Raw genomic sequence first — 19,478 nt, 5'->3', positions numbered from 1 at the left:
TCGGTGCTTCACTCCTTCTCATGGCTGTATACTATTCCAGTGTGTGCACCGCATTTTGTTTATCCATTCTTCTGTCGATGGACACGGGGGTCATTTCTACCTTTTGGCTGTTGTGAATAATGCTGCCTTGGTGTACAAATATCTGTTTGGATACATCTTTTCCATTCTTTTGAGTATATGCCTAGCAACGAATTGCTGGGTCATATGGTAATTTTATGTTTCACTTTTTGAGGAACCTCCGAATTGTTTCCCACGGCAGCTGTGCCATTTTACATTCCTGCCAGCAACATGTGAGGCTTCCAAGTTTCTTTAAACAGTCTTTAGCTGATTCTGGACTTTAGTCTCCCTCACCCCATTCTTACAAGTTCCCTTAAGCCATTCTTTTATTAGTTCTTGGCCCTTAGCTAACAATTTTAAAAATCAGAATTCAACAGAGGATGTTCTCAAAACCCACCATGACGTGCTGTCACAGCCTATGCACCTTTGTCTCCCACCGTTTCCTTCGGTGAACAGAACTGAGGTTTGCAATCTGATGCCGAGATTTCAATTCCACCTCCCACTTTCTTGCTGTGTGCGCTAGTTTTCTCCTCTGTAAACTGGGATAACGAATGTTTTAGTTTCCTGTGGTTACACACTAACAAATTACCACAAAGTTAGTGGCTTAAAACAACACAAATTTATTATCTTACAGAAGTCAGAACTCTGAGATGAGTCTCATGGGGAGAAAACCAAGGTGTCGCCAGAGCTGGTTCCCACTGCAGGCTGTAGGGAGACTGGTTTTCCTGCCTTTTCCAGCTTGTAGTGGCCACCTGCATTTACTGGCTTCTGGTTCCATCCATACCCCATCTTCAAAGCCAGCAATGGGCAGACAAAGCCTTTCTCATGTCAGTCACGTCACTCTGACCCTGGCAATCCTGTCTCCCTCCTTCTACTCTTAATGACTTTGTAATTACCCAGGGCCTACCTAAATAACCAGGTACTTGGGAGGCTGAGGTGGGAGGATCGTTTGAGCCCAGGAGTTCAAGGCTATAGTTCACTATGATCTCGCCTGTGAATAGCCACTGCACTCCAGCCTGGGCAACATAGTGAGATCCTGTCTCAAGAACAAAAACAAACAAAAACAAAGGTATCTCTACTCATTTATTCAACAGTTACCTACTGAGTTTTGAGTTAATGACATAAAGCATGTTAAGTACTTGAGCCTGGCACCCAGTAAGCACTCAATAAATGCTGCCCATTGTCACCTTGTGGTCCTCATAACTTTGTCATCTCTTCTGGCAACATGGTCCCAGCCACAAGAATCTATTTCTCAGTCTGAAGTTTCTGAAATCCGTGTTCCTAAATCCCAGCAAAGCACTGCTTCCTTTTCCAACTATAAAGTTCAGCATGACGTCCCCCAGGTCCCCAAGGACCAAGCTGTCTTCCGTGTCAAGGCAGAATCATTCCTGAGGGCAGCTCCCTCAGAGCCGGGGCACCGGCAGGGCCTGTCAAGAGCTCCTCTGCCCTCTGGTCCCAACAGTGGCGCTGCCCCTCCCCTTGCTCTGTCCTGCCTGGTCTGTGGTCTGCATCAGGAACTGTCCTCCGTGGCCCTACCCGGCCCAGAGGTCTGCAGTACGACTCCAACATGCCTCAGCCTGGTTTCTCTGTGCTGTGTCCACACACAAATCCCTCCTGAGGGCCCGAGGCCAGCCTCCCAGGACTCAGATTCCGACGGATGCCTGCGGTTTCTCCTCCAGGTGGGCTCCATCCTCCATCGCCACACACGTCCACTGCGGGTTTTCACTTCCACGTCACTCAGCAGCTGGGATTCGTCCTGGGTCACAGAGTCAGCGGCTCCTCACGGGAGAGCATGGAGCTGTCTTGGGCCCCACGGTTTATTTCTAAGCAGCTGCCCTGATACTACCTATCCGGAGGGATACTTTGGTTTGCTTGGCTTTGTTTTTTCAATGCCACAAGTATTGCCTTTTATCATATCTGGTTCTCAGTTTTAAATATTTTTCTCCCCTTTCTATCTCAAAGTTGTGCTTGAAACTCTTGGTGAGGTCAGACGCTGAGTCTCGGGACAGAGGCTCCCTGCTCGTTTCCTGGGTTACACTGTGGTCCCTGCTGAAACAGGGGCTCCAAACCCTCCTCAATACTGGGGCCTCTACCACATGGTCAGCAGGTCTGGGGATGCAGGAGCCTCAACACCAGGGTCTTCAGGGCCAGAAGAGCAAACGAGCCCCAGGCTTGGCCTGCGACTGAGAGTCTGGGCCATGCCAGTCGGGGTCCCAGGGACACTCGGCAGCTAGGTGCAGCACAGTGGACAGCGGCGACTGAGACTTCCTCAGCTGGGCTGGGGACCTGGGACACTGGGCAGGTGCCACACTCTCACCTCCCGCCCCTGAGGCAGGGGGACTGGAGACCCCCACACATCACACAGGTCCCTCCCTCTGAGAACATGACCAGGACTCCTCATACCCACCACTGTGGGGACTAGAGCTCCCCCCTGTGCCCCAGCCACCTGTGCCAGGAGACCCCATTCCTGTCGCCCAGCTGCTGTGGGGCAAAGCTGCTGCAGTCTGCTCTCGAAAGGCTGGGACACGCCCTACCATTCATCAGCTCTTGACCACAATTTCCTTCCGTCACCTCAGAAATTGTATTTTCTTCCTGGCTTCCTCCCAAGTTCTCACTTTCATCTGTCTAAGGACAATCTATCCTGGCTAATAAACCTGAGGGAGGTGGGCCGGCACTTCCGGCCAGCCCTTTCATCTTCTGTTTGCACAGGAAAAGCAGCTCTCACCTGGGAAGATATTATACAACTGGCCAGCACCCCAGCCCACAGCCTGCAGTGGGGTTCCCACAGTGGTGGCTCCCACGGTGGCAGCTCCCAGAGCTCTCCTTCCCGCCCCGTGCTCAGATCTTCCAAGAAGCTGAGTCCTCCTGGCTTCCCTGAAAACTCCCCAGCAACACTGCCAGCAATCGCAGGCTCTGCTGTCCGCGACTCAAGGGTGTGCTGGGGAAGGTGGCTTCCTCATGGACTTCGGGAATCCCATTAATCCAAATCTTTTACTCACTACACCATCTCACTACCTGGCCATGCAGGGGAATTACCTGACTTTGTGTCCTCGACAGCCAGCATCAGAGGTGGGAATGCCATTAATCTGACCCATGCCTTAGACTTTGTCATTAATTTCACTTAGGAATTAAAGACTTTCTGCATTTGTTTTATGGTTAAAGAGATTATGGATAAAATCACATATGTAAATCAATGATAAGTAATTATCCTAAAATGACATGAACAAAGTTTGTAAAGTCAGTAAAAGCCTCAAAAGAAAAGAAAAAAAAAACCAGTAGTTAAATAAATAAGGCAAAATAATTCTAAGTGACAGTGAAAATAAGAGTGAGAGACAGAAACTCAGAATATTCTATTTAACAAATAACAGCTCTGTAAGTTTTAAGTAAAAGCTCTGTACTTAAAATACGAACATATGCTGACTGTGTAAAAATTATTTGGAAAGCTCAATTTTGCTATTCTGAAACCACGGCAATTGTTATAAAATTATGTTCCCTAGCCCTATAAGGCTTAAAAAATGGGTATAAACTTCAAGAAAACAAGCCTTTAAAAATGGTAATTGTTATACAGGTTGTACAGTATATTTTATACCACCAAACTACATAGAGTAATGCCGGGCCTTAATGAGTATAACTGAAAGACTTTTGGCAACTTTCATTTTGTGTGGATTAGAGAGTATTAGTGGGGCCCATATGGTCTTCTGTAAATCAGAGGAAGATCAAACAGGATGGTCTTTGCATCAGGACCTGCCTCTGGGCAGTGTCTGTAACTCACCCATTGAAGTCAGTGGGGAGGAGCCCCGCTAAGGGCTACGGAGCACAGGGGACCCCAGAGCTCTTGGACAGGTCCTGCCGGGGCTGAGAGGAATGGACTTAGCCACTCAATCACACGCATGCTGGCAACAGTGATTCCGATCTATTTGTTGTCTGGAGAGTTTTAATATCAAGGCCATATAAATTTCAACCGCAATAATTTTTATTTAAGAGCGCTTCTCCAAAGAGCAACTGCAGAGCTGGAGAAGCACATGCTCCAGATGTCGCAGGCCCAGGAACAGGAATCAGCTCCGAGGAGGAATCTGCTGGTGGAAGTTGGGATTCTGCTCTCCCAGAGAGACCCAGGCCAGCGCCAAGACCAAGTTCAGGCGCAGATCTGGTGGGGCATTTATCGACCCAAGCACGCAGTGGTGGTGCAAAACAAAAACAAAACCAACAAAGCAGGAAAACAAACAAAACCCCATAAAAACTCAACTGTTTTTCTGTTCAAAGGTTTCTCTAAAAATCTGTGTGCATTCAAAAATTCAGTTTGTCGTTGGTCTACACATCTCACTAAGCCCGAGGGAGCCTTATTCTCTGCGGATTCCTTCTGGTGGTTCTGGCGTGAGAGGGGTGGAAATTGTCTGGGAGGTTCCATGAGATGCTGTTCATCTTAAAAGTGTGGGCCTGGCTTTGGAGTCCTGGCCATTAGAACCGTCCCCTCCTCCCGGCCCCAGGCCACCCGCCAGCAGGCAGCTTTTGTGTGACTGTAGTACCTGCCATTCCTGGTATCGTGTTGCCGCATGTTCTTGATAAAATGAATCTTCTTAAAATTCTTTGGTCTGGGCGAACCTGAGAGAGTTCGACATCTGAAAAATAAAAGTCATTTCAAAACCACAGTCAGTTGCCCGCTGGACAGCTGAGATATCTCCACACAAAGACAGGAAGGAAAGACCAGACAAATGGTGTGAGTCACCCAAGGCAGGCAGGAGTCACAGGGATAATGAAGACAATACGGCTGGCAGCAAGGACGCTTTTTAAAACAAAAAACCAAAAAAAAAAAAACCCAATGACAGACAACTTCCTTGATAACAGCGATAATATTTTATATGGGTCTCTGAAATGCCAGCAAGTGAAAACTATTGTCCCCAGTTGCAATAAAATAATCTACACAGATTCCAAAGACATTATTCTTTATTGTCACCTTAAAAAGGATCCTCCTGTATCAACAAAAACTGTAAATTTGAAGGACTTATAAAAGGGGGGAAAAGACATTGGAAAATTCAGTTTAAAAACAACCCTGAAGCATTTTTCTTCTGTAACAGGATTCTGGCCTGAATTCCTCTCGACAGTTGCCTCAGTGATCGACTTCACTGAGAAGTCACAGCTTTAAACTGAATGAGAATTGGAGACCCAGCTTGTTGCTGGGTATTTTTTTTTTTTTTGATAAATTTTAAATGAACATTTGTTGAACTAACATGACTTGGATTCAAAATATCCTTTTCCCCCTGGCATATAGGACATTTGCTTGTACTGTGGGACTGGCAAACAGACCACAGGCCAAGATTTTATTTGCGTAGAGTGTTTTCAAAGTTACCTGGCAAATTCTAAGTTACAAAACCGCACCAACAACAAAAACAAACAAGAGCCTGCAGCTTAGTCTTTTCTTGATAAAAGGAGCTATGACTTTTCTATTTTGGTGTTTGCTACCAAAAAACCTTTCTGACCGCCGGGCCCCAAGGGCCGGTTCCTGCCATGGGACATGGGTACCTGTGACTCTGTGCTTTAGAAAGCGAGTTCCGGAGAAGCAGTGCCCAGCTTCCCAAAGCCCACGCCGAGGTCTGGGTTGGGACGTCACCTGGATTCGGTCAGTTCTAAACTTTGAGGCTTCAGACACAGGAGCAAAGAGCTTACCCAACAAGGACGCTCAGTTGAGGGGAGGGGGCAGCGTGGGGCGGGCTGCAGACCTACAGAGTGACCTCCGTCTCTGCTCCCTCCCAAAGACCACCTCCAGGGGCTCAGGCCTGGCTCAGCCCCCAGCCACCCTGCTAGTAGGTGTGGGCTCCCTAGCAGGCTTTCCTAGAGAGTGCTGAAGCATTCATTTTCCATAAGAAATAGTATCTTAAAATGTAATTTAACTTCAATAAATGACACTGAAGTAAATAAATTTAGACTAAAATAAGGGCATGCTATCAGGTATGTATTTAGTGGCTTTCATCAGGAAAAAGGGGTTCCATGGGCCATGGGTCCAGAGGAAAGCCCCACTTTTGGTCGCTGTCCACTACACAGGAGCAAGAAGCCTCAGCACACCATGGTCCTCCTGGGCTCTGCTCCCAAACTCACCACCGACCCGACCCCTCCACCCCTCCCTGCTGTTATCAGGATTAGATATGATAACGTGTGTAAGCTTCATAAACTGTCAAGTGACATATTCAAATACAACACACACATTTACACATACAGATAAATATTCATATTCAAATTTCAAGTGTCCTTATTATTAACAAACCATTAGCTACAAAGGGTACCTATTCCGTTACTATTTGCTTCCTATATTCTTAAAACTGCAGCCCCTCATTAAATGCACTAAATTCTTGGTTTTACAGACTCGCAGAGCTCTGTTTGAGGGCACTTAGCAGAGGTTTCCTGTGGGCTTTGGGCAGGGCGAGGAGAGGGGATGGTGCCCGCCACTCCCTCTCCTACACCAGGCTCCCAACCCCTACACCAATCGGCTCCTCGGGTGTAGGCAGAAGGAGCCTCACTCTGCCTTCATGCGGCTGCTCTGGATGCAAACCCAGAACCCCCAGACTGCCTCAGTGCTAGCGCCAGAATGACTGCTTGAGTCTGCAGGCCACTCAAGGTTCCCAAGTGTCTCTCACACACAGAAGGTTCTAGAAACATGGAGTCGGACAGGGCCAAGGGTTCAGGGGTGCTCATACCCTTCCCACGTTTCCCTCCCCAAAAGCAGAGCTCCCTGGAGCCAGCCAATCTGAGGGCAGCGGGCCAAGAGCAAGACAGAGAGTGGGTTCTGGAAGCCCACGGATCCTGCCACCTCAGCACGCTCCAGCACCTTCCTCCTCCCACTTGCAGCTGCAGGAAGCCGGCACCGATGCCAGCAGAGGACGGAGGACCTGAGCTGCTCCCTGCCGCCCGTGCCTGCCGAAAGAGGGGCCCCAAATTCCTCGGCCTTCTGCTGGAACTGCAAGTTGGCCGAAGGGCCAGTCCACACCCGCAGGGGAAGGAGGCGGCAGCCGGGATCGCTTTCACAGCTGTGGCCAGAGCACCCATCAACACAGACGTCTGGAAAGCCAGGGCAGGTGCTGACGGCTGTCACACTTGCCACAGACAAACCAAGGGTCTCTCGACACCTAGTAGAGACAGCCTAAGTCCTTATTTTTGGACATCGGGTAACTACCAGGCAGGTAGAAAACGCCTCAGTCCAAGTCCTCTCGTTATAAATGCTTAAATCTTGGAGTTCTGGGTGGACACAGGAAATACACTATCAAACTGTGATGTACAAGAGGAAAGTATGACTTCTGACAGGAGGACTTAACAAAGGTCTTTTATTTCCATCAGCACCCAATTCTAACTATATATACCCCCTACTAATCTGGCCCTCCATTCGGCAAGCTGTTTGTTGTCTTGCATATTTTTAAGCATTCAACTAAACCACCAGGGAATCTAAGAAATGCATTAAGAGAATTGTGGCGTTAGCAACAATCGCCAAGGAAACTGGAACACTGAGCGCTCAGGTTGCGGCAGGTTAAGCGAAGAACCAATTAATTTCAAAGCTGCCTGCATTAACCTGTAAACATCCATTTAAAAACACACATTTTAAATGATGCAAAATTAAATTAGGATAGAATTAAATTAAAAACTAATTTAATGAAAGATTAGCTATTTCTTGTTAGCACTGATTACAGGATACACTTAATTATGCAAAAGGTTTAATAGATGCCTTGGAGCAATTTGTTCTTGGGCTAAGCTTGAAAGCAAGTTGGGCTAATAGCCTTCAGCCCCCACAATTCCCAAAACACTTCAGCATCATTATTGGTACCTTCATTTCACAGACTGGGAAGGACCTCAGAGGCCAGCTGATGCAGCCCTTCCATTTTACAGATGGGAAAACAGAGGCCCCAGAGACACTAAGTGAATTCCCAAGGCCACATAAGCAGTTGGAAGAGTCAGGCCAAGAACTCAGGTCCCCTGACTCCCAAACTCATGTCCCTTCTTCCACACTATGCTTAGTTTTATTTCCTAGGAATAAGTTAATTTCTAAGTAAATAGGAGAATCTTTTTTAAATTCCAAAAAAGTCCAAGTAGGGAATAAAGATTTCTAAAACTGCCCAAACTCCCTTGATTTCCGACTTAGTCTTTAAATCTTATAACAACACACGATTCGTTAGAAATTCAGCGTAGTATTCGGTAAGTGAGAGTTGAACGAAGTCACAGTTTTTACTCCTCTCGTTTGTGCTACCACAGGGCTAAGGAGCAAAGGGCAGAGATTCGCGCAGGGAACAGGGGTGACAGGGCGCAGAGCAGGAACACAGGTCTTCCCTGGGCCTCCTCGGAGCTACCCTGAGAGGCCAGGACACCTGTGCCCTGAGGCTCCACAGTCCTGTCTGGAAATCCCTGAGGAGGGAATAACACTTCTTAGCCTGTACCCTGCACCACCTGGTTTCCTTTGGCTCACAGTTACCACATTCTTTATTCTTCCAAGGACCTTGGCTTCTAGCAGCCTCTTGAGACACTGGGGGCTTCTCAGCTTTATTCACTGATCCTCCTGTCTGTGGCGAGGGTGAGGGACCACCTTGGTCAGATGGCAACCTCACGTGCTCTAACGCCAAAGCCACCTGGTGTGCCTGAGAACGTTTCTTCTCGCTGAGTGTCTGGACCGAAGCCAACTCCCTAATTTGATTTGTAATGTAGCTTTTTGTACGACTCCTGCAGGGACAGCCTTCTCCCAACACTGAATACTGCCTCGCAGAACACTCGTGCCCAAGCCACGTGTACCACGCAGCCACACGCCATTCATCCTAAGAAGCTCCTACAGGTTACCTACATTTGTAAAAAGACTTTAAAAGTGGAGATCAGATTGTTTGGCCCTGACTTTGTCTTTGGGATGACATCAGGGATGAGGTTCACAGATGCCTGACACTTCTGCTTGGACCCCAAGCCTGTCCGTGCTCTTTGTGTGGGTGGAGCCTGTGGACACAACAGGTGCAGGCCCCAGGGTAAGGCTCCCCGCTCCACAGCAGCAACCTCCTGGGCTCAAAGGGAGGAGCCAGGGACTCCCCCATCCTGGTCGGGTGACAAAGCACGTGGGGTGAAGATGTGGGTTCCCCCGCCAGCCCCTGGGTGCTCACATCCTACCTTAGTCCTCCCTGCTGCCACCTCCCCCGCAATTCCTGTGAAGACCCTGCGTCCATCTTCCCAGATCCTTCTGCAGGGCAGGGTCCCCACCGCAGCCCCACCCAGCTCAGGGCTGCAGGGAGGATGAAAGCACATGCGGTACTTGAGCGCTTTCTCCCCCACAAGGAGGGCCTGGCTGGACACTGTGGCTGGACTACAGGAGAGGAACCTGCCAGGCACAGCACAGCACAGCACAGCTCAGCTCAGCAACTGCTGTCAGCCAAAAAGATGCCCGCAAGCACTTTTCTAATCCCAAGAGAGAAATGGAGCACTTTCAGACCCAAGGGAGCACTCACACTGTCCTAATTGGGCTTCCCCAGCAACAAGGGAGGGGGTGACATCAGGGCCCCTCCTAAGGAGCTCTGGTGTCCCTCTTGCTGAAGACTGAAGTCCAGGACCACAACTACTGTGTAACTGAACCTGTGGGAAGGGCCAGGACAATTCTGGGCTCTTCTTTCATTGAGCAGTAGCTTTAGAAATGAAAAGGAAACCACAGGCAGAAAAGCAAACGGGGGCTGTTCTAATACATAATTGAGATTTGATCATTTTTTAGTTCCGATGCTCCTCAGGGGTGGGGTTCCAAACTAGAAGTATGTTCCATAGTTCCTGGGATTCAGACGGTCATTTTTTAAATTTATTCTGTACATCAAGGACTTAAAAAAATATCAATCTTTGGCTGTCATTTTACACTACAAGCCATTCACATATGCATGAATTGAAACATTGAGGACTTACCTCCGGAGAGGGGCATTCTCCTCAATATCTTCCAGGGTCTCCAAGGAAGATCTCTGGGAGATGAGGCGCCGTCTGCAGAGAGAGGGAAAAAAATTCTAGGAGTTAAAACTGTATTGTAAAACTGATCAGACATTTCTGTAAATCTCAAACTATCCCCCAAAATGAAGTCCATAGGGGAAAAAAAAAAATAGATCAGACAAAAGCTGTCTCTAAGAGGATGCCATGTCCACACCCTGCACAGTGAATACCAGGCCCATCTTGCCTGGCTGAATTCCGAACACTCTCCCCGGGTAGAAGGCCTCTTTGTGGTGGTTAAGAAAGTGGCCCTTTTCATGCTGCGATTTTCCCCAAAGACCAAAAAAAAAAAAAAGACAAGGTCCCTCCTGTAACATACAGTATAACTTGGGCACTGTGTGCAGTTTTTCTAAAGCATACTGTTAAGTATTCAAATATCAGTGCTCTGAACTAGGTAACTGACAAATATTAAATTTTAAAACCCTATTAAATAAACCTTCAAAAGCACTAGGATGCAATGAAAAAGTTATAGTCTCTGGACAGCCATGATTTCAAGAGCAACTAGAAATAGGAAGAAATTATTCCTTGGGGAGAGTTTCTCAGAGACCCATAAGAATAAATATGTGGCATGATTATGCAAAACATTACCTCTTCTGGGCTGCTAAAGAATTGCAAACCACCTGCTAACACCTCCTCAATCTACCAGTTTCTTTTGCCAGGCTGAAATAAGAACAGGTCCTAGTTAACTAAGAATATCAGGTGCAGGGAGCAGGGTGGGGTGGTGGTAACTTAAAATAAGTCCACTTGAATAAGGACCATAATTTCATAGTAAATTATGTGGTGGGGGGGCAGTGGATAGGAAAGTTCAACTGGGTCTTTACCTTTAAAAAAAAAAAGGAGGGGGGGCTAGAAATATAAAGGTCTTTTTAAAATTACATTTGACAAAAGTTAGGTTAAGAACACGCAATTATAATGTTCTAATTTGTTCTATAAAACAAAAAATAAAACAACTGTTTGGTTTTTAAAAATTTTGTGGATACCTGTTCTGACCAACAACCCTGATACCTCCTGCTTCATGTTTTACTTTAATAAGACAATCAGAAAGGTCGTTTTTGCAAACTATTCCAAGGCTCCATCAGTTTTCCAAGACCCTTTCTTAATCTTTTGATATTCAAATCCTTTAAAAAATACTCCTCAGTGCCTGCACAGTGGCTGTCATCTCTGGGAGGCCGAGGCAAGAGGGTTGCTTGAGACCAGGAGTTCGAGATCAGCCTGGGCAACACAGACCCCATTTCTACAAAAAACAAAAAAATTAGCTGAGTCTGGTGACATGCACCTGTAGTCCCAGCTCCTTGGGAGGCCAAGGCAGGAGGATCGCTTGAGCCCAGGAGTTGGAGGCTGCAGGGAGCTATAATGACACCACTGCACTCTACCCTGGGCAACAGAGCGAGACCCTATGTCCAAAAATCCTCCTCTTCCTTTCCTCCAACTGTAAACTGGTCTAAATTCTCTCAGATCCTATTCCTCGATGTGTGTGAACCAAGCAGTTCTCCAACATCTCTGTCTTCACAATATAATCAACCTGCCACAGGACTGCGGTTTCACTCTGCAATTGACCAAAAATGAAGTTCCATTTCCATAATATTGCCAGATTTCCAAAAGTCAGCCAGAGCTGTCGGGGAGACGTTGGTTTTAACTGAGAATGGTGCAAAGGGGACCTAAGGGGGTGGGAAATTGATGTTATAGGCGGCCAGGTCATTAGTTAACAGGACTTCCCTGTGCAGCCCCGTAACTCTGTGGACTCAGCTTGCCAAGACTCCTGTGACAAGCGACGAAGCATTGAGGCTGTCAGTTGAGGCACAGCCCCTCTGCAATCTCAGTGAATCCTAGGAAAGCCAGCAAGTGAGCACTGGGCTCACACCCACACCCCCGCAAGCATAACTAATTGCATGTGTACACAACACGGGGCACCGGGAAGCAACATCTCCTAAAAAACTGGTGTCCCCAGGCCTCCTTGCACCACCCTCACTTAATGCCCATGTCTCTCCCCGCAGCCAGGAGGTAGTGATTAAAATATTTACTCTGCTTATCTCTGGAGAATGTTCTGAGTTTTTAAATCCAAAATGAAAGACTAATTTGAGTGTGCACACCTAAGCTGTCATTAGAGATAACTCATACCCATAGGCAGAAGGAAATGCATAGGTCTCAGATCCTGGAAAGCTCAACACGTCCTGCCACGCTGTGTGCTGTCCGTTGTAGAACAGCACTTCCAGGTGATCAGCAAACAGGCACTGGACGTTTTGTTCACTCTGCAAGCCAGGTGACCGACGCAACTGTGCCAGTGAAGGATGGCCAGCTGTCCTCCCCCAGTTATCCTAAGGAGGTCCCAGGGAAGCTCAGGATGGGCTCCTGGCAGCACAGTTACAGCCCAGGCCTCAGCATGGCCCAGGCAGGTTCATCCTCTCCATGCACCCTCGCCCCCCGTCCACCTGCTCAACCCACGTAACCACGAGCCCAGCCTGCTGGGGACCACGGCTGAACCAGGCTGCACTCCTGTCCTCAGAGGCAAGTGGGAACCCACAGCATGGCAGCCACTGAGGAATCCCATTAACAATCCCTCCCACCCCCCATGCTGTTGGGGGCTGCAGTGCTGTTGGGGGCTGCAGTAAGGAGAACATTCCAACTAAATCCCACAGTAAACACATGGCCCTGCCGGGCAGCCTCGCGCCCCACAGACTCTCGTCCCCCCCAAAAAGCAGGCCCATCTGCAAAACCACACGTCCTGACAACTCCCCTCTCTAAAAGCTGCACCCAGCTCTTCCCATACTGGAAAAGAGAGGTGCTTATCTGGAAAATAACCAAAATAGACTTTACCTTTCTATATGGTTATAACATTTATTTTTTTAAAAGTTAACACATCTAATAACTCTCCTCCTGAGTTGCACAGGCATAGATTCACACACACACATTATTGTAGACTAAATGTCTGTGTCCTTCCAAAATTCCTGTGTTCAAACCCTAACCCCACTGTGATGGCATTAGGAGGTAGAGTCTTTGGGAAGTGATTCTGTCATGAGGATGGAGCCCTCACAAATGGATTAGTGCCCAGGTCAAAGGGGCCCCAGAGAGCTCCCAGCTCCCCTTCTGCCACGTGAGGACACAAGAAGGCTGTCATCTGTAACCCGGGGGAGCCCTCACCAGACCCCGATTGTGCTGACATCCAGATCTCGGATTTCTAGTCTCCAGAACTGTGAAAAAATAACCTTCTATTGTTCATAAGCCACCTGGTTTATTACAGTACTTTGTTAAGCAGTCTGAACTCAGACAGACTGACAGACACACACTTGTGTGTGTGCACAGGGGCACTTAAAGTCCAGATTCCTTGAAGGAAAAATAATCCAAAGCCCAAATGCCCACCTATTCCTTTAAATTCAGCAGATGTACTTTCCTTCTTTGTGAATGGAACCAGCCAGTATATTCTTTGAGATGGTGACACAGAGCTTAGAAAGGGACCACCAGCGGTCATTGTAAAGAAATCATTCTACCCCAAGGTGATGGCCCTTCCTGCCTAGACAGGACCTGTCTCCTGCCTCCAGACTGCCCTGTGAACTGGTAGTGGAACTCAGTGGTGCTCCTCTATGCCCCCACCACCTTGCTAGATCCTTCCAAGGTATGCAGTAACACGCCCCTCCCCTTCTGTCCCCAGGGGGCTGCACCGGCTGAGAAGGCTGAGGGCAGACGGCCAATCTTAACCAGCCACTTTCCACCCTGCGATTTGCCTCCTAAACTAAGCCCATTACTATGCAAACTCCTCATCATGGGCACAGTTAACAAGCAGAGGTCTTTGCGTATTTTAATGGCTGACAAAGAATACTTAGCCTTGGACCAAAATAGCATGCTACCTTCCTAACCAAGTAGACATTCAGTAAGATACTGGCAGGGCTCAAAGCAAAAGCATCATGCACTGACATCACCCAATGGAAGTGTCTGTCTAGTCTCTAGATGGAGCTTACACTCAGGGCCCCCAACTCATCTGGTAATGACAAGTCAGGACCTTCCACACTGGCCACACTTTTGAAGCCGATGTGGTTCACACTTAATGTTCATGCATGAGCCAGCTTCCCAAAAGAACCCAGAGTCATTTTACAACAATATCCTTTGAATGCCCGACTCTGTCTGAGCAAGGAAGTCACAACCCATGATACGTGATCGCACATTTGGACATGCCTACTTAGACCAAACAAATCCCCTTATGATTAAGGAGTAACAGTTCATCTGCAGCTGCAAACCACTGTATGTTCCTGGGTCCCCGGGCTGGTCACAATCGTACTGTTATAGTAAGTCCACTTACACTGAAGGCTTAAGGAAAGGTCACTGGGGGAAGAGAGGGAGGAAAATATTACAAAGAAAATTGTGTGGCTGGGGTGACAAAAGACTAGGAGAGGCAGGACCCAGGCCCAGCATTTCTAGAGTGTCTTTTAAGCATCAAGGGGTCACTGGACTTAGTTCCAGGGCAGGAACAGTGGGCAACCATCCAAGCTCACTGACCAGGGGGAAAGAGGCCCAGAGGCCTGACCATACTGAAAGGCCCTCCTTGCTAATGCTTTGTTGGCCTGGTCAGTAGCAACTCGAAGGACCGCAGGAGACGGGCAGGGTGGGAGCTGTGCATGGTCAGGGCACCCTCATCAGCAATTTTGGAAGAAGGCCCTATTCTCCTTAGCCTGGGAAACAGAGTGCCAGGAATGGCGGGAGGTGGCAGTCGCTGCTGTCGCTGCTGTCCCTGCTGACCAGTGAGGCTGCGTCAGGGCCATCTTGGGGTCCAGTGGGACAAGCTGGTCAAGGCCCATTTCCTTATGGAGCCACCTGGGACAGCAGCCGAGCCCAAAGGACAACATAAGGCACGGGCACTGCAGGGGAAAGCTTTGGCCCGAGAGTCAGGACCAGTCTACCGCATGGATGTTAGGCTAGGTCAGTGCTCTCAACCCTGGCTACACAGTGGACTCCCTTGGGGAGCCTTAGAAATCACTGAAGCCTGGGCCTGCCCCCCAAGATTCTGACTTACTGGTCTGGGTGTGTCTGGGTAAGTTTTAAAGGCTCCCAGGGAATTCGAGTGAGTGGGACAGTTGAGTCCCATTGAACACCCATCTCCAATGTCCCACCCAGGCCGAAGGTGGCTGAGAATCGACTCCTAACACTCCCTTTACTCACCTCACTCTCCTGCATCAGCAAACCTGGGAATGAAATGATCATAACCAACCCCTAAATAGTAAGTTGTCTCTTTTACCCTTGAATAAGCGTCTTTTAAGTTTCAACAAGCAAAAGGAAAGGGGCTAATTAGGCTGGAGAACTGAGGCTGGAGGAAGACCAAAGATCTGCAAGTACAAACAGGTGGATGATGTACGTAATATATCCACGTTACATGCAAAGCACTAGTTCTGTGTTCTCTGGGAGCAAAACATGAGCTCTGAGAGCAGGAAGGGACAGGCAGACACCTAGGCCAACCGCCTCTCTACTCACAAAAAAGAACTCTCTGTATGGCTCTAGTGTTCCCTAAGCAGGAATCTCCCTTCCTGGCTACAAGCTGGGCCACCAAACGGCACAGTTACCTCTTCACAGGGTGGAAGAAGAGAGGGGGTCACGGATACCGCAATTACAAGGTGATGGGGGAGCTGAGGTCATGACTACCTCACACCTGTTCAGACAGTTATTATGACCAAAAAACCCTATCATAAAAATAACACCTTAATATAGTCACAAGACATCTGCCAAGCTTGTAATTTATTTGCTTTGGTACTTATGTCTTTCTGCCAATGACCGAAGTCCCTCCCTCCAACAGAACTGAACCATCCCAGACAGTGAGGTGGTCCAGGGAGGCCCATGCTGTCCCCTCCTGTGAGTCTCTGGGGAGGGACCATGCTTAGCCAACAGCAGGTTCCCAATCATGGCTGCTGAATGCACTAATGAACGCCCTCACCAGGCAGGTGTATTCCTGGACTTCTCCCAAAGAGCCCCTGACCTTCCACTTGATGCTTTTCCACACAATTATTAGTGGGCCTGATCTATGTAATATATGAGTTCCCAGTCTGGTCAACAGAACCTAGAAATCATCCTCATAAAGCTTCCCAATGCCTCAGGACAAGGTTATGGGGAAGGGCCTGGGGACAGCGAGAAGTTCCACTCCAACCTCACACACTCAGTGAGCTACATCTCTTGGGTTCCTTTGCTGATTTAAAGTCTCAAAGCCTCAAGGTGCTCAACCAGGACCCAGCAAGAAAAGGCTTGGGGCACAGCACCTAGAAAGAAGAGCTGCCTCTTGGGCAGCTAGAAAATCTCTTGGTAAAATGTTACAAGATCTCACACTTTTTGGGCAAAGCCTCCATTCCCTGGTTTTTGTATCCCCACATCACAGTACATCAATGGTTTGAGAAGGTCCATTCTGGTGACTGTAATCTAGAAAATGAGCCATATGGGTGACCTGAGACCAAGGTGGATAATGATGAACTGCAAGCTGTAGTGGAAGCAAATCCATCTCAACCTATGTGTGAATTAGCAGCAAGGTTGGACGTTACTATTCCAACAATATTGGACCATTTGAAACAAATGGGCAAGGTAAAGAAGCTGGGTAGATGGGTTCCGCTTGAATTAAATGAACATCAGAAGAGAAATTGTCTTGAAGCTTGCCTTTCTTTGCTGTCACGACATAAAGGCAAACCATTTCTACACCATATTGTTACGTGTGATGCAAAATGGATTCTTTTTGACAATCACAAGTGTTCGGCACAATGGTTGGATAAAGATGAAATGCCAAAACACAGTCCAAAACCTTATATTCATCCAAAAAATCTAATGGTGTCTGTTTAGTGGTCCAGCACTGGTATTATCCACTACAGCTTCATGAAACCTGGTCAACTGATTACAGTGGATGTCTACTGCAACCAACTGGATGAAATTATGAGGATGCTTGCGATTAAGCAGCCGAGATTGGTCAACAGAGACAGGCCAATCCTCTTGCAAGACCACATGCTGCAAAAAACAATGCTGCTCAAACTACAGCAGGGGGACTTGGAAACTCTCTGTCATCCACCATATTCACCAGACCTTGCTCCAACTACCCCTTCTTCCAGGCATTGGACCCCTTCTTGCAAGGAAAAATATTCAATTCTCAACAAGCTGTGGAAAATGCCTTTCCTGATTTCATTGCCACTAGCTCTTTAGGCTTCTTTGCTGCTGGCATAAACAAGCTACCTTTCTTTAATGGCCGGGCGCAGTGGCTCACGCCTGTAATCCTAGCACTCTGGGAGGCCGAGGCGGGTGGATCGCTCGAGGTCAGGAGTTCGAGACCAGCCTGAGCAAGAGCAAGACCCCGTCTCTACCAAAAATAGAAAGAAATGATTTGGACAGCTAAAAATCTATATAGAAAAAATTAGCCGGGCATGGTGGCGCATGCCTGTAGTCCCAGCTACTTGGGAGGCTGAGGCAGTAGGATCGCTTAAGCCCAGGAGTTTGAAGTTGCTGTGAGCTAGGCTGATGCCACGGCACTCACTCTAGCCTGGGCAACAAAGTGAGACTCTGTCTCAAAAAACAAACAAACAAACAAACAAAAAAAAACAACAAGCTACCTTTAAGATGGCGAAATTGTGACAATAGTTTAGGCACATACTTTGATTAATTGGACTGCTTCTTGTTTGAGATACAAGCTAAACTTTTGATCTGAAATTGGACACTTCATGTTTAATGACCTAATATAAACCCAAGAATTATACTATCATTTACGTATCTTTTGTGAAAATGCTGGTTTTCAAATACTAGGCTCTCTTAGAGCAAAACACTCCTCTAATACCCCACTGTTATTTCCTTCATTTCTCTAACACAGCTTTAACTTGTCAAAGGCCACGGCACCATTAGCTTGCTCCCCGGTCAGCAAACACGTTACAATAACATTGTTCATGAGTTGGCAAAGTGTAAAGCCAGGATTCCAGATGCTCCTTTAGCAGAAGTCAAATCAGACTGTGGGCACTTAAAAAGCAAACAGTTTTGCACCAATACATATGTGTTCACAGATGAAGAAAGAAAAGTCAGCTGTCACCTCTTAATAGAAGAGACATAGTCTTAAAGCAAAATGGCCTTAGCTTCAGACTGAGGACACATTCAGTACATATGTGCTTAGTTTTGGACCTAAAGCTTTGTGGAGCAGCAAACATGCTGATGAAACTAAGCATGGCCCTGACTCACTCACCTGGCAATGGCTGCTTGTTAGACGGTCGAAGAAATCCCAGAGGAGAGCCTGGAATCTGACATTACAGTGGCACATTGGCTGGGCCAGGTCACCAGGCTGGGGAGACCTGCAGAACACCCAACCTGGACCAGTCAGCCCGACGCCTACCGTGGCCCCAAGCAAGGAGCACGAGCTGGCTCACTTCATGCAGGGAAAACCATCTCATCCAGCCCCAGCTAACACGCCTAAAGCCAGATCAAAACCCAGAACACAGACTGAAGCAATTCAAAATCCCCAGGGCAGTCCCTGGGGTCTTTCTTGCAAATGAAGGAAAATAGGATTATCTTTAAGAAAAGGAAGGATGGTTAGATTTTTTTATTTAAAAGAAATACAAAATGCTACAAAACTGATTTTGAATCTGGCTATGTTTTAAAGTCTCCAGCTGATGAATCAGGCAAAAATCAAATTAAAATCAATATACTAAAAGTTGTCAATCAGCTTGTTCAAATAAAATCTGTTCCTACATTTTCATAAGCAGGTCAAGAAAGTGACTTTCTAAATGTTTACAGAGAATACAAAGGCACTTAGCAAGCCTGAGTTTGCTTTTGTTTCAAGGGTTCTCATCAGACTGGCCAAATTCTGGAAAACCAAAGTGTGAGGTTAGCTCCACGTTCAGGACAGTTTAGAGCAGCCAGGAATTCACCCCTGCAGGTCCTCCAGCCGACCCTGCCTGCTGCTGCCCAGCTAATCCCATAAGACACCCTTTCTATCACATTGGTCCCCAACTCAAAGATCCACAGTGATTCCCTCCGGGAACAAGTTCAAACTCCTCTGACAAAGGGAGTTGAGGGGCGGTCGGAAAGCAACAGCGGACGCAGCACACGTGGCCATCTTGAAGGCACCTGCCCAGTCTCCCGGGACATCCTTGGGGTTTCAGGACATCAAGGGGCCAGCCCAGGGCCGCTGGCCGAGTGACAGAGCTGCATTCTAACTCACACTCAGCCTCATCCCGGAGGGAGGGGCCCTGCCCTGCATGCTCACGGCATGTGCAGAATAGCAGGAAGCAGAAGTAGGTACTGCATAATGGTTGAAAAAAAAAATCAGGGTCCTTAAAGGTTGTGTGTGGCTGATGAGATAAACAGCCTTAATGTTGCTACAGAACACACTGGATACACACGGGGCAGGGGGTGACAAGTGGGGGCCAGGCCAGGACAGGCTGAGGGTCGGAAGAGATACCAGAAAGGAAAAACCAGTCAAAGCAAAAGAGCTGGCTGCCTCTAGAGAGAAAAGACTC

The 19,478-nt window shown here is 47.8% G+C and overlaps 1 protein-coding gene across 2 annotated transcripts in view; it reads right to left on the bottom strand.

The window, feature by feature from the left end:
• The window catches only part of CABLES1 (Cdk5 and Abl enzyme substrate 1), a 103,660-nt gene that overhangs the window by 50,734 nt on the left and 33,448 nt on the right, over positions 1 to 19,478 (bottom strand). For both annotated transcript variants that reach the window (XM_045527481.1, XM_045527482.1), the window contains 2 exons: positions 9,955 to 10,026; positions 4,584 to 4,676 (listed from right to left, as the gene is read on the bottom strand). In XM_045527481.1, coding sequence (XP_045383437.1) covers positions 4,584 to 4,676; positions 9,955 to 10,026 — 165 coding nt within the window. The remainder of the gene's footprint in view (positions 1 to 4,583; positions 4,677 to 9,954; positions 10,027 to 19,478) is intronic.

The sequence above is a fragment of the Lemur catta genome, chromosome 16, assembly GCF_020740605.2.
Source record: "Lemur catta isolate mLemCat1 chromosome 16, mLemCat1.pri, whole genome shotgun sequence".
NCBI classification, from domain to species: domain Eukaryota; kingdom Metazoa; phylum Chordata; class Mammalia; order Primates; family Lemuridae; genus Lemur; species Lemur catta.
This window is presented reverse-complemented; position numbering and strand designations above follow the sequence as displayed.